This window comes from Hyaena hyaena, unplaced genomic scaffold (genome assembly GCF_003009895.1).
Source record: "Hyaena hyaena isolate Hyena2069 unplaced genomic scaffold, ASM300989v1 scaffold_32, whole genome shotgun sequence".
In the NCBI taxonomy this organism is placed as follows: Eukaryota; Metazoa; Chordata; class Mammalia; order Carnivora; family Hyaenidae; genus Hyaena; species Hyaena hyaena.
The window spans coordinates 2,758,012-2,773,986 of record NW_024080663.1 but is presented as its reverse complement, the minus strand read 5'-3'; the positions used below and the strand labels follow the sequence as shown (position 1 = coordinate 2,773,986).

Genomic DNA, 15,975 nt, shown 5'->3' with positions numbered 1-15,975 from the left:
AATATAATCATTTAAATAGTATAATAGTTTATGGAGTATCAAAGGTAAGGGCCAACAAGTCTTCAATGTTTTATAGCAATAAAAAGGTTACAATACATTCATGAATATATAGTAATTCATTTATTCAGTTATCTATTTATTCAATAAGCATTTACAAAGTACCAGACACAGCATTAACTGCAATGATTTGATGGTGATTTTTACCAAATTCTCACTTTCAATATATTCTCATTCTTGGGGAAGGTTACATACACAGATAATTACAATAGAATGTAGTACATGTAATGAATGAGGTATATCCAGGCATTATAGTGACACATTTCTAAAATAAATGGATAATTGTTGAAGATGAACCTACTGAATCATTCAATACCAAGTCTTCCAAAGTACACACACAGACTTTTCATTCTTTGGTAACTTAAGAACCGAACTATTCAATTAATTTTCAAATATAAAACAATTAGCAAGATATCATGCTTAGTGCTATAGAAAGTGCAAAGTATTAAACAGTATAAAATTAATGTCCTATACTACAGGGGCTTTTCATCTAGTTAGGACATAAGATTATACGTAAGAGTAAATATGGGCCTAAATCAGGGATAAAAATCACTTAAAGCTTGTGGACTTTAGCCACACTACGTTGGAAGTCATCATAATACTCTGCCACAGAGGGCCCTTGTAGGGTATTAGAATATTGCATCCCCCAAAAATATCACTTTGGCATAATGATTACTTTGAGCAGAAGGCAACTGAGAAGAAGCAGATATAATAAAAGCTCTCTGCCACCCTTAATATTTGCCTAAAAGCAGGGCATAAATTTACAAAGTTTTGTCTCTATTTCCCTACCACTATGGGCAGAACTCTTAATCACCAGGAGATAATTCTAGAATTTACTGTTCTTCATCAAGATGCTGTATAAACCTCAAGTTCTGACTACTTTTATGAGTGACTCATCACTGTGTTCTTCTATTTGTATGCCTGATACAGGTATTAGTAAACTGTTTTTCTTGTTAATCTGTCTTTTGTCTGCTTATTTCACAGGCCCTGCCACTGAACCTAAAAGGGTTGAGTGTATTTTTTTCTTCTCTGTACCCTCAAAGGCTACACAGAAAGATTCTTAAATATTAAGAATTGTGTGTGGACACAGACACCCAGCCTTGATAGGCAGGGAGCTCTGTGGGAGAGAAACTGAAAACTGACTAAAGCTGGGTCTGATGCAGTTTCCTGAAAGGCTGGACAAGAGAACAAAAGCAATGAATTATGAATAAAGAACTCCAGCCAAATAAACCAACCATAGCAAGGCAACATCCAGATACATTGTGAGGCTAAATTACCTTCTTCTGACTAAGCCCTAACCTAGAATTTTTATGGTATTTCAGTAAGTATATGGTATAAAAGAATAAAAATAATGCTAGTGAAGGCAAATGGTTGCTGTTTCAAAAACAGCTCTGAAAGAACAGGCTGTAAGTGGCAGGAACAACTTTCCTGTTGCCCAGAAAGAAAGGATGACATTACCCAACACCACAGGAAGAAACTAAACCTAAAAGGAAATATAACTTTGAAAGTTGAAATAGGCATTGGAGTAAATGGAATGCCAGGCTACTGTGACTTCAGCAGCTTTGGTTAGATCCTCATACCACTCTGAAAGCACTGTAGCCAGCACTTAGCAGAGTGCTTATTAGCAAAAGCATTAAGCAAATAATTGTGTGAAAATCACATCTCCCAGGGATATCCTACAGGAAGTAAGTGGAAGGTGAGATACTCAAAAAAAGTTGGTTAGATTTGGTTATTATCAAGTAGACAGGGAATAGGGAGGTGATTATGGATAGTTATAAATGTGATATATTTATATTCACCAATGGCTGAGATCAGCAGACAGATGGGAGATAAATACACATACACAGTACAATGTGACAAACATAAAATATCACTGTGAAAAAGAGTGTTTCAAAAAAGGGGAGGCTTATTGTGGGATGAGATAATCAGGTAGGTGAAATGTGACAAATGATCAGCTTTCAGTTACATGGAGAAGAGGGAAGGCATCAGAGGACAAAGAAAATGGCAAGGAGGAATAGAAAGGGGAGGAGGAAATACTTATACATGCTGTAATCAGAGAATGGCAATGGAGCAGAGGGGTGTCTAGCAGAAACAGCACAGCCCTGAAGTCTGATATCTTGAGTACTAGATGAATTCCTCCTTGTTTCGGAACTTTAAATGTCATCTACATGTAATGAATCTCACATTTTCATCCTCAGACCTTAATTCCAGCCCTTTATATTCACCTGAATGTCTAACAGGTATCTCAGATTCATCATGCCCCAAACTAAACTTTGGGTCCTCCACCCCAACACTGGACTTCAGACAACTCCATTCTATGAGTTGCTCAAGCCCCAAATTCCATCATCCCTATTTCCTTACCAGCATAATTCCAAGCCGAGGCGCAAGGCATAAGGGTATGCTTATTGTGTTGATTATGTGTATGCTTATTATGTATATTGGTTTAGACTAAAAGAGTTATAATACTGATTAAAATAAACTTGATTTGTATTTTCACCATGAGCTGTTTTCAATAATGTCACTGATATTCTAAACACTGTCTCCTTGCCCCTACTACCCCAAAATCTCTGGTAGATCTAAATTCTAAATAATAGCTATGGTTGCTATAGAGTTCTAGTAATATATTAGTGAATAAACCTTAAATAGTCCCATTTTTATTACCCATTCTTAGTAAACATTAACTTCCATAAGAAAATTAATGTGAGAGATCCCAGTTAAACAGGGGCCACTGGCACATGCTGATCCAGCTGAAAGCATTCCTTGTTCCCACTACCACAGGCAGCATCTGTCTCCACCCCTCACTAGTACATACGCTAATATTTAAACAGTTTGTTTGGAATTTATAAAATGACAGCACATGAAGCAATATGAATTATGTTAACTCTAATTTTGGGCAACTATGAGGCTTTCATGTTTCAAATTAAGAGAGTGAGGGGGGCCTGGGTCGCTCAGTCAGTTAAGTAGCCTACTTTAGCTAAGGTCATGATCTTGTGGTTTGCAAGTTTGAGCCCCACATTGGGCTCTATGCTGACAACTCAGAGCCTGAAGCCTGCTTCAGTTTCTGTGTCTCCTTCTTTCTCTGTCCCTCCCCTGCTCATGCTCTGTCTCTCTCAAAAATAAATAAACATTGAAAATAATTTTTTAATTGAAAATAGTGAAACAGTGTGAACTGTATCTTTAATATTGAAATTATTTCAATTGTTAAATTTTACTTTATAGGAATGACTCAAAATAATTTTTATTACTGATGGTTATATGATTTTTATTGAAAATAACTTTATTGCATAGATTGGAAGATAAACATGTTTCAAAAAATCTACTCCAGGCAGCAAGTCTGCTACCATACCACTAAATTGTTATTAAAAAAAAATAAATAATGTATGTATCATCACCTGACATATTCTATATTTGGTTTTTGTTTGCTTATTGTCTGCTTTCCCATTACTAGAGTGTAATAAGTCCCATGAAAAGAGGCATTTTGCTTTGTCCACTTTTAAGTTCTAATGCGTGAGATTATGATCAGCACATAGGAGATCAATAAATATTGAAGGAAGGAAGGAAAGGAGAGAGGAAGGGAGTGAGAGAGAGAGAGAGAGAGAGAGAGAGAGGAAGGGTAACATCAGGTCATGGCTTTCCATGCCAAGCCAAAATCATTGTATCTTAGATTATGGGGAGGTACCGATAGATTTCAAGTAGAAGGGTGACATCATCAGATTTAGAAACTGTAAGAAAAATGAATTTGAAAGAGACAAATCATGAAGCGAAGAGATCCATTTAGAGGCTACATGGGTACAGGACGTGACATGTTAGGGGCATAGAGAGTTGGAGAGGAGAAAGGACATTTTAAAAAGTATTCACAAAATACAAATTCCCAGGATACTAAAGAGTAGTGCAGATAATTCCCATATGTTTTTGTGATGCCATCTGCTGAGAGAGCAAACTCAGGAAGAGGAGTGATATTGACTGGTATGGTGAAATTTATAAGAGATGTCCAGGATTTGAATGTATGACCAGAACAGAGAGAAAGGTTAGGACAAATAACAGATTTTTAAATAATTTTCCTGGAAGTGGTAACTGACCACGAGAGTAAATGAGATCACTGGCAAGACTACATGGTGAGAAATGGGTAAAAGAAAGGAAGACAGAATTTGATTGGAAGGATTATTTCCTAAATTTGTTCTGCTTGGGAAAACAAACTTTTATTCCTCCATCTGTACTCTTTTAACCATCTAAAGTGTTGACAGAAATTTTTCTGTGCAACCATAAATTTTACAGTGTCAGAAAACCTAAAAACAACAAACAAATAAACATAATCTTTCTTCTATGTTCATGTTTCTTTCAAGTAAATGGAATTTACCTATAACTACCCCCACTCTTTTAAAAGCAGAATTCTCATACTTCAATAGAGCATTCCTTCTATTTATTATGGTATAGGTACCTCACTCTAAAATTGTGTTATATCACACTTGTTCTCAAAATAGTTCCTATTGCAATAACCATTTCACCTAAACCCCAATTTTCTTCATTGTCAATCAATATGTAATGCAAAAGACATGGTGAAGATGTGTGAAATAATTAAGTAAACCACTGCCCTGGCTACACTACCTAGCAAAAATGTCAGAATTCCTGTGTATTAATTTTTATAAAGAAAAGACAAAATCAAAAGGATATACATGCATGCACACTTACAGTCTGTTAATACCATCTTTATTTTTGTTACCATATCATAAAGCCCTTTAACCTTTTTAAACACGTTCTGAAAAAAGAAGCCACATGAGAAGAAAGCAGAACTACTGATTATTTTAATATTGTTGCCACATTAAAAAACAATAAATCAATTGTGTTCAATGCAATAGGGATTAAGTCCTTGCTATCTTTCACCAAGTCTAGTGATTTTTTAAAAAGTGTGTGGGGGCGCCTGGGTGGCTTAGTCGGTTAAGCGTCTGACTTTCACTTAGGTCATGATCTCGCGGTTTGTGGGTTCGAGCCCCGCGTCGGGCTCTGTGCTGACTGCCAGCTCAGAGCCTGGAGCCTGTTTCAATCTGTGACTCCCTCTCTCTCTGACCCTCCCTTGCTCATGCTGTCTCTCTCTCTCTCTCCTAGAAATAAATAAAAAATTAAAAAAAAAAAAGTGGTTGTGATACTAATTCACCAGGGATAAAAGAATCTGTTTGGATGCAAAGGAGAAGGAAAGATAAAACTTGACACCACCTCTTTAAGCAACTGATTTCAAATACAAAGCTAATTTAATCTTTTTAGCCACTTTGAAGATATGAGAGAATGAGAGGCAAGAGTAGATGAAAAAATAAATTAACAGGAAAGGGTTGTGGTTGTAATGCTGGCTAAATTCCAATGTCAGTTTTTATAATCCTGTAACAGTGGCACATAATGCCTCTTCCGTGGGATGGTCCAAATAAGACTGATTAAACATTTCATATTGTCCCTAGATACTGGGAACGTTCAAAGACAAAGGAAAGAAAATAAATCAAAAAATAATTTAAAAAAAATGTTTGGTCATTAATCCAGGAGAATCCATTCCATTAGAAAATGTTCAGCAAATATATAAAAGTGCAAGTTTAGTGTTAGTTTATATGATTTAGAAATTCTTACTCTGCATTTGAGTTAAAAAGAGATGGAGATGCTAGCAACCATAATAATATACCAAAATTTCAATACAGAATAATTCACAAACCAGCACTGTTCCATGTTAGGCTTCTTAAGAAAATGCAATTAAGGGGCAAAAAGATTTTTCCTAGCCTACTAGGGTATACAACAATTAAGTTCATATTTTTTAAATTAGCTCACATATTCATTGATGTGTATAATTGAAAAAAATGTACAATGCTTATACATATGTTGCTAATAGATTATGTTTTTCCTAATTAATAAAGCTGTGGTAAAACACCATTAAAAAGATAGTCTAAATCATTCCAGCAAAATAATATATTAGGTATTTTACATTCCAGGAATAAATAAAAAACTTTATAAACTATGTGTAATCCCTCAAAACTCATAGTAGTGAAACATCAATATAGAAAAAATAATTATTTCTTGACAATCAGGTTACTTTTTCTTCAGTTTATGCTTCATATCTTCTTTAATAGGTTTTTCTATTATATGATACCTTGGCTTGATGATTTAGTCAAATAGTTTTATTTTAATGCAAGCTTATCTTGGGTTTAGCATATAGTCATTTGACCAATATGAATTTTTACTATTATTAACACTTATTTATAGGTGTCATAAAATATAAAAAACCTAAGCATAAATTTTAGTCATAATTTAATTAAATATATTCACTGTGATTATTAAATATGATAAATTTACTTTAAAAATACTTTAATAATCATTAAATTTAAATGTTAATGAAACAACATATATGCCAAATAACTGTATAAGTCATAATTATCTGATGCAAGATGACACATTTATGAAAAGTAACAAACTGAATAGTATTAACTTACCATCCAAATACTTTCTCATTTTATTTACATTACATAGTTATAACAAATTTTATTTCATTTAATCACAAATGTAACGTATATCCATTATATAGTCCTAACTACTTTAAATAAAGGAAACTTCTTCAACCAATCTCTAAGTGTAGTTTGAATATCTGAAAGTCATTGATACAACGTAAATATTTTTCATTTCAGTGAATGAATCTTCATGGGAATAAAAGGCTGTCAGTACTGATTTACAATCATGTTGCTGATTAATATAAAATATTAGTAAGGTATTTATGGAATAAAACTGCATATATGTACATTAATATGGAACAATTTTAGTAGACTATGACATGATTTTAATCAAATACAAAACTTAAGAGATTTCAAATTGAAAATACGTGAGCAGGAAAACATGTCTATGTATACAACAAAATGAATTATCCAATATTCTATAGACCTAGGTTTTCTCAATCTTTAATTTCTATAATTTTCAGATATATCTCCTTTTAAGGACAGATTTATAGGAATGAAATATATTTTCATATGACAGATTCTACTATCCATAAAATATTTTGCCGAGATTTATCTTAAATTCACTGAATAGACAGAAAAATTTTTAAATAAATACTGCTTAAAGCCAACTAAAGTGAATAATGAAATCAAAATTGAGCATTTGGAAAAAGAACATTTAAAATACCATCTGTGAGCCTGAAATTCCTATATGATTATGAACCAACAGTATTCATAATTTTTTACCTCATCATTTTTGATATTATAAACATGTAAAAAATGCAGGCATTACCTTAAACCACCAACATATTCTTGCTTTTCAAAGATAGTGATGTCAGAGTAGCCTAATCGAGCCAAAAAGGAAGCACAACTTATACTTGCAGGCCCAGCACCAAAAAGAGCAATTTTTGCAGAATAGGCTTCAGGCATTTTTTCGGGGGGAGGCAGAGAAGGATCTCGAATTTGTGTGATATTCATTGCTTTGAAAACCTATGGAGAAACCAAAAGCTGGTTAAAAATTAGAAACTAACTTTTACAACTTTAAACATGCTTTAATGTTTCAAATGTAGTAGTGTTTTAAATAAAAACGGAGTATATTTTCCATATTAATATTGTATAATTAGAAGTTGTATTGGGTCAAGTAGATGACATGCTCTGCATGACTCTTTCTCAATCTTTGGAATTTCTTTCCAGCTCACACATCCTATAGAAAGCATTTTGGCTCACTTTCCTTACACCTACTTCTAGGCCAAGTTAAGTGCTCCCCTTCTCAAGTCCTATAGTATATGTTGTATTCTTCCAATATAACTCCTTACAAATAATGTCTATTTATGTGTCATAAATGTGACTAACATGCTTCCATGTTAGTCAGAAGAACATTTGTTCCTTGAGTTAGAGACTATATCATTAATAAACACACACACACATAACTTACTATGTTATACGTTATATATTTTATGTTTTAGGTATTTTTAAAACATGTTACCATTGTGCTACCAGCAGTTAGTACTAATCTGGCACATAGACTTAACACAGTCTGAGCTAAATGGCCCTGAAAAATGTCCCCATAGTATTTTGTCCTTTTTATCTTCATATTTTTTTCATATTTTACTGATTTACCTATTTCTTCCCTTAGACCATAAAATCTTTAAATGTGGTATCATATTTGGATTCATCTTTTAATTTCTAATGTTTTAGATACTAATTAATGAAGAATTTAAATTAAAAATTTGTAATATAATCATTTCTTATTTCTTTTTTTAAAATTTTTAATGTTTTATTTATTTTTAGAGAGAGAGAGAGAAGGAGAGAGAGAGAGAGAGAGACAGCATGAGCAAGGGAGGGTCAGAGAGAGAGGGAGACACAGAATCTGAAACAGGCTCCAGGATCTGAGCTGTCAGCACAGAGCCCGATGTGGGGCTCGAACCCATGAACTGTGAGATCATGACCTGAGCCGAAGTTGGATGCTTAACCAACTGAGCCACCCAGGTGCCCCTACAATTTGAAAACATAGGTGTGTAGTTTAGTTATGAGCAACTTTACTTATCCAAATTCATATGCGGGTTAAGATTAACCAGCACATGTACTCTTTTACCTTCAGGATTTGCTCATGATATTCTCTGTGCCTTGAATACTCACCCACTCTGACTTTGCTGCATTTGATAAACACCTTTCAGGACCCAGTTTAAATTTCACTTTCTCAGCTCAACTTACTCTCCTTGCTAGGCTACATACTAGGTTTCCTAGCTACTGGATTCCACAGTAGAGTCTCACTGCTCCCTCTTAGTACTTCATTGTAATTTGCTTATTTAATTGTCTTTCTCACTAGGCAGTAAGTTCCCCAAGGGCTAGTATCATTCCTATCTTGTTCATCACTCTATCCTCTGCACCCAGACACCATTTAGTACCTAGTTAGTCACTGAGTTCCCAGTCACTCCAAATTGGAGTTGGAAAGTAAAGCTTCCAGGGGCCAAGAAATCCATGTTACTGGTGCTGGGGACAAAAGGATAGCAGCGAGGCAAAAGAAAGCGGTGGTGACGTGGTGGACTAGAGGGATCCTCCCCAGGTCTATCTGCTTCAGTTGATTATTTTGTATTTATATGATTTCTATGGTAACAGCAGTAATGATTAACTACGGAGCCAATGCTACTTGTAAGCAAATGAATAATATAATAAAGGAATAGTAATTAGAAGGCAGTCATAATTAAAATGTTCTGGTTGTTACATGATATACCAAATAAACATTCACTAAACTATTTTCAAAGAGCCAGCTTTATGGTTTGTAGGCCATCTTTATTTTTCCTTTTTTGTCCTATTTCGTTATTTTTCTATTAGTTTTATTTCCTTTCTTCTACTTTTTTTAGAATTTACCACCACTTGTACCACCACCACACCCATCCCTACTCCAATTTGCTCTCCTTCAAGCTCCTTAAGATAGACATTGCCTTAAATTTTCCTGTTATACACACTTAACACAATGTATTTTCATATAAAAAAGATTTTTGCTGCATTTCATAGATTGTCAGTGGAAGTTTTCATTTAGTTCTAAATATTGTATAGTTTCTATTGTGATGAAGTCTTTAACCCATAAATCATTTATGAATGTGTTTCTTAAATTTCCAGACAAAAATTTGTTGTTTCATTTTCATATTTTTTTATTTCTAATTTAGTTATGTTATAGAAAAAATATAGTCCATACATACTTCTTTGAAAATATATATGTAATTGATCTGACTTAGTTCATGGTCAATTTTGATAAATGTCACACCAGTATGTGAAAAGGCTGTAGTCATTCTGTATTAGAACGGGGATACAGGAAACTTTTAAATCAATGTATGAAGCCTTATTAAAAAAATCAAATTAATTTGAGGTAAGGCTGTGTTGTACTGTATATATAGTTTATGAATGTCACATCTTTTAAGACATTTATTCTTTTCATTATTTTTTCTTTATTTTTATTAATACTTTCCCCCTCTCCCAAATTCTAATTCTGTTACATATTAATATCACTACACTAGCTTTCTTATGGTTAGTGTTTGCATAGTATATCTCTTTTCAACCATGTTATCTTCCAGCTTCCTGCTAAGGTCTTTTGCTTCTAGACATTACCACAACTCTTTAGTATTTATTTTTAATCTATACTAGTCACTTAGGTTTTAATACACAAATTTAATAAAATTAAGTTATTGTGGCTAATTATATATTCAGATGTATTTCTACTATCCATTTTATGGTCCCTATTTATCATGCTTTTTCTTTGCTTCTCTCTCTTGTGTTTTATTTTTGCTTTCCTGTCTCTTGCTAAACTGTGTTCTCCCCAACTACCTCTTTTTGTTTTTCTGACTACTTAGAAGTTACAGATTCTATTTCCCTATTTTTTGTGATTAGCCTTAAATTTTTAACAAAGGTATTTCAATGTTTTTAAAAATATATTCTCAAGTGATTAACTATTTCCTTCTTCTCCCAACATAAAAGACTCTAAGGACACTTAACTACCTACTATATTTACCCCACACCCCCCTCAAACTCCTTTCTTGTCAATATTATATAAAATTTTATTGCTATTTTAATTTTAACATGCTAAAATAAATTTTATAATTACTTTACACTATTTAATTAAATTTACCACCATATTTTGCTGGTTTCTTTGCTCATTATTGTTTCTTGCATCTCTCTCTCTTTCATTCACACTGAAGAATAGCTCATTTTTAGTAGTTCTTATGACAAGGTGAATAAGCCACCTTAGATTTTAAATGGCTGAAAAGTATTTTTATTAATGTCTTTTGTTAAAGAAGTAATAATGTTCTTTATCTGAGGCCTTTAAAAATATTGTGCTCTGTGTTTTTCACATCTGTTAATGTTGATGAGAAGTCTGGAGTTCGTTTAATTGTTATTTGGTTTGAAAGCAATCTTTCTTATTGTTTTCTAGAAGCTCTGATTCTTTTGTGATCCTCTCTTTTTTATTTTTCTTTCTTTATATCTCTTTACTACACTCTGGTTGAATTTCACAGATCTATTTTTTCTTTTTACTTCACCAATTTTATCTGTGTCTATACCCATTTTTAAATTTAATTTTTTATTGGAATTTACATTTCAACAAATATTTTCAATTATTTTTCATATCAAACTCATTGTTTTTTATAAGTTTATCTCACTTTCATGGCTACTGTTTTTATGCTTATTTATTTAAAAGGCTGGATTATGGTATTATTTATGGTTCATTAGGATACATTCATCATCATTGGGGCGCCTGGGTGGCTTAGTCGGTTGAGCGTCTGACTTTCGCTTAGGTCATGATCTCACGGTTCGTGGGTTCAAGCCCCACGTCGGGCTCTGTGCTGACTGCCAGCTTGGAGCCTGGAGCCTGTTTTCAATTCTGTGTCTCCCTCTCTCTCTGACCCTCCCCGGCTCATGCTGTCTCTCTCTCTCCTAGAAATAAATAAAACATTAAAAAAAAATTTTAAAAAAAAAGGATACATTCATCATCTCTGGGTTGAGTCTGGTTTATCACTGGTAGCATTAGCTCTTCCAATGTAGTTTTTTTTCCCCCTATTTTTTTTTAAAGTTCCAACACGGAGCTGGAACTCATGACCCTGAGATTAAGACCTGAGCTGAGATCAAGAGTCTGATGCTGAACTGACTGAGCCACTCAGGCGTCCCTCTTCTAATGTATCTTTGAACATTTTGCTTGATTTGTTTTAAGTGGGATATTTCTGTTGCAGCACTTGCTCTTTTGTTTCTTATATCAAGTATGTGGTAATACCCAGCTAGCAATACCCTTCCTTCTCCTTCCTAACTAAAGAACCAGGTTTCTTACTGGAAACCCAGAGTTCCAGTCCCTGAGCAATACTTGGAGATATCACAGAACCAAGTGACTGTGCCACTAGGCACATTCTGAAATCACTGGGGGACAGCTGTCTCTGCTTCTCCTTAAAGCTTTATATAAGGCCCAGCCCTGCAAAGTAGTTGCACCTACTTTTAAAAATTTTCTTCAGGGGCAGGTGAGTCTAGTTTTTTAACCTTGCATAATATTTTTGGTACTTATTAGCCTATTTCAGTGAAATTCCCCAGCACCTCCTGATTGTTTCTACAGAGCCTAGCAGAGAGAGGCACAAGTCTTGATCATATTCTGAAAATTTCTACAACACTTCTAGTCCACAAAAGTTTCTACAGTCCTTTTCACTTCAGCTATTAACTTTTATTGTGTTTTTTATATTCAATTTATTATTATACTTTAGAGTAAAATGGGTGGCTGAAATCTTTTTAATTTTTTAATCAAAATATGTATATGTTGTCAGGGATAGAATTTGGTGATTCATCACTTACATATAATACCCAGTGCTTATCCGAACCACTGACCTCCTTAATGTCCCTCACCCCTTTAGCCCTTCCCCATACCCCAAAAGCCACCAGCAACCCTCAGTTTGTTTTCTGTATTTAAGAGTCTCTTGTCATTTGTCTCCCTCTCTGATTTTATATTATTTTTACTTCCCTTCCCTTATACTGATGTTTTATATCTTAAATTGTACATGAGTGAAATCATATATTTGTCTTTCTCTGACTTATTTTGCTTAGAATAATACACTCTAGTTCCATCCACATTGTTGGAAATGGCAAATTTTATTTTTTTATTGCCAAGTAATATTCCACTGAATACGTATATATCTCCTTTATCCATTCATATTTTGATGGACATTTGGGCTCTTTCCATATGTTGGCTGTTGTTGGTAGTGCTGCTATAAACTTTGAGGTACCTGGACCTCTTCGATTCGACATTTTTGTATCCTTTGGATAAATATATAGTAGTGTAATTGCTGGGACATAGGTTAGCTATGTTTTTAATTTTTTGAGGAAACTCCATACCATTTTCCAGAGTGGCTACACCAGTTTGCATTCCCACCAGCAGTGCAAAAAGGCTCTTCTTTCTCCACATCCTCACCATGTGTTGTTGCTTGAGTTGTTAGTTTAGCCATTCTGACAGGTGTGAGACGGTACCTCATTGTGGTTTTGATTTGTATTTCCCCGACGATGAGTGACTTTGAACATTTTTTCATGTATCTATTAGCCATCTAGATGTCTTCTTTGAAAAGTGTCTATTCATGTCTTCTGCTCATTTCTTCAAACTGGATTATTTGTTATTTGGGCAATGAGTTTGATAACTTCTTTACAGATTTTGGATACTAACCCTTTATCTGATAAGTCATTTGTAAATATCTTCTCCCATTTCATCAGTTGCCTTTTAGTTCTTCCAATTGATTTTGGTTTTTTGTTTGTTTGTTTGTTTTTGCTGTGCAGAAGCTTTTTTATCTTGATGAGGTCCCAATAGTTCATTTTTGCTTTTGTCTCTCTTGCTTCCAGAGACATGTCAAGCAAGAAGTTGCTGAAGCCACGGTCAGAGGTTGTTGCTTGTTTTCTCCTCTTGGAATTTGATGGCTTCCTGTCTTACGTGTAGCTCTTTCATCCATTTTGAGTTTATTGTTGTGTACAGTGTACGAAAGTGGTCCAGGTTCATTCTTCTGCATGCCATTGTACAGTTTTTCCAACATTTGCTGATGAGACTGGTTTTTTCCCCCTCCATTGGATAGGCTTTCCTACCTTTTCAAAAATTAGTTGGTCATACATTTGTAGGTCCATTTTTGGGTTCTCTATCCTGTTCCACTTATCTGTCTGTTTCTGTGCTAGTACCATGCTGTCTTGATGATTACAGCCTTGTAATACAGCTTGAAGTCCAGAATTGTGATTCATACAGCTTCTTTTTCTCCTCATTCTTTTTCTATTCATACCTCTTCTATTTTTTTTATTTTTATATCATTGATTTCTGCTCTAATCTTTATATAATTTATCTTCTTCTGTTGGTTTTGGGTTTTATTTGCTATTCCTTTCCCAGCTCCTTTAGGTGTAAGGTTAGGTTGTGCATTTGGAAACTTTTTCCTTCTTTAAGAAGGCCTGGATTGTTATATACGTCCTTCTTATGTTGTCTTTGCTGTATCCCAGAGGTTTAGGTGTTATGTTTTCATGTGCATTGGCTTCCATGTACTTTTTAATTTCCTCTTTATTTTCTTGGTCAACCCATTTATTCTTTAGTAGGATGTTCTTTAATCTCCAAGTATTCATGGTCTTTCCAAATTTCCAAAGTCTCCTATTATTGTAATATTATCAATGAGTTTCTTCATGTTTGTGATTAACTGATTTATAGATTTGGACACTTTCACATTGGGGGGATAAATATGTACAACTGCTATATCCTCTTGGTGGATAGACCCCTTAATTATGATATAATGTCCTTCTTCATTTTTTGTTCTTAGTTCAAAATCTAGCTTGTCTGATTTAAGTATAGCTACAGGAGCTTTCTTTTGATGACCCACCATTAGCATGATAGGTGGTTCTCCATCCCCTTACTTTCAATCTACTGTTTAGGTATAAAATGAGTCTCTTGTAAGCAGCATAAAGCATTTTATCCATTCTGATACCCTATGTGTTTTGACTGGAGTATAGCCCATTGACATTTAGAGTGAGTACTGAAGATATATATTTAGTGCCATTGTGTTGCCTGCTGAGTTGATGTTTCTGATGATGCCCTCTGGTCCTTTCTAGTCTTTATTGCTTTTGGTCTTTTTTGTTTTGTTTTGTCTTTTCTCTACTAAAAGGTCCCCCCCCCCCCAAAATACCTTGCAGGACTGGTTTAGTGGTCATGAACTCCTTTAATTTTTGTTTGTCTGGGAAACTCTTTATCTCTCCTAATATTCTGAATGACAGCCTTCCTGGATAAAGAATCCTTGGCTGTATATGTTCTGATTTAGCCCATTGAATATATCCTGCCACTTTTTTCTGGCCTGCCAAGTTTCTCTGCAAACCTGATCTGTCCTACCTTATAGGTTAAAGACTTTGTTTCCCTTGCTGCTTTCCTCTTTCCTTGTCTGTGTATTTTGTGAATTTGACTATATGTCTTGGTGGTGGTCAGTTTTTGTTGAATCTAACAGGAGTTCTCTGTGCTTCCTGGATTTTGATGTCTGTGTCATTCCCTTGAGTAGGGAAGTTTTCTGATATAAACCTTCCATACTTTTTTCCCTCTCTTCACTGTCTGGGAATCCTAGGATTTGGATTTTTTTAAATGATTATTAATTTATTTTGAGTGAAAGAGATAGCAAGTAGGGAAGGGGCAGAGAGAGCGAGAGAGTGAGAAAAAATCTCAAACAGGCTCCACACTGGCAGTGCAGAGCCTGATTAGAGGCTCTAACTCATGACCATGAGATCATGACCTGAGCTGAAACCTACAGTCCTATGCTTAACCGACTGAGCCATCCAGGTGGCCCCTGGATTTTATTAATGAGTTACTGAGTTCTCTAAGTCTTGTATTGTGCTATTCTGCCTTTGTTCCTCTTTTTTTTCCTGCTTCATAATTCTCCAGAATCTTGTCATCTAAATCACTGATTTGCTGCTCTGCTTCATCCATCCTTGCCATCCATTGGAATGTGGCACCCATTAGAGACTGTATCTTGATTATAGCATTTTTTATTTCATCCTGATTAGATTTTATTTCTTTCATCTCCACAGAAAGGAATCCTATGATTTTTTCAACCCCAGCTAGTATTCTTATTGTTATCGTTCTAAATTGTACTTCAGACATCTTGTTTATATCTGTATTAAGCCCCTAGCTGTCATTTCTTCCTCTTCTTTCTTTTGGGATGAATTCCTTTGTTTTGCCATTTTGGAAGAAGACAAAAATTAATAAAGTGAAAAATAGGAATTTAAGAAATAAAACATAAATAAAATAAAAATTTAAAATTAAAAACAAAACAAAAAATCAAATAAAGGAAGCTAGATCCTAGAAGTGTTTTGGTCTGCTTATAGAATGAAGCTTAATAGATAAAAAAGGGAAAGCAAAAAAAAAGGAAAGAAAAAAAATTTTAAGTTATTAAAAATAATGATATGCTAAAAGAGCTCAGAGGGCACAGTTGGG

The 15,975-nt window shown here is 34.3% G+C and overlaps 1 protein-coding gene across 2 annotated transcripts in view; it reads right to left on the bottom strand.

Annotated features, from left to right (window-relative positions):
- Window positions 1-15,975, bottom strand: part of DPYD (dihydropyrimidine dehydrogenase) — an 821,052-nt gene that overhangs the window by 577,379 nt on the left and 227,698 nt on the right. For both annotated transcript variants that reach the window (XM_039228461.1, XM_039228462.1), the window contains exon 6: window positions 7,309-7,505. In XM_039228461.1, coding sequence (XP_039084392.1) covers window positions 7,309-7,505 — 197 coding nt within the window. The remainder of the gene's footprint in view (window positions 1-7,308; window positions 7,506-15,975) is intronic.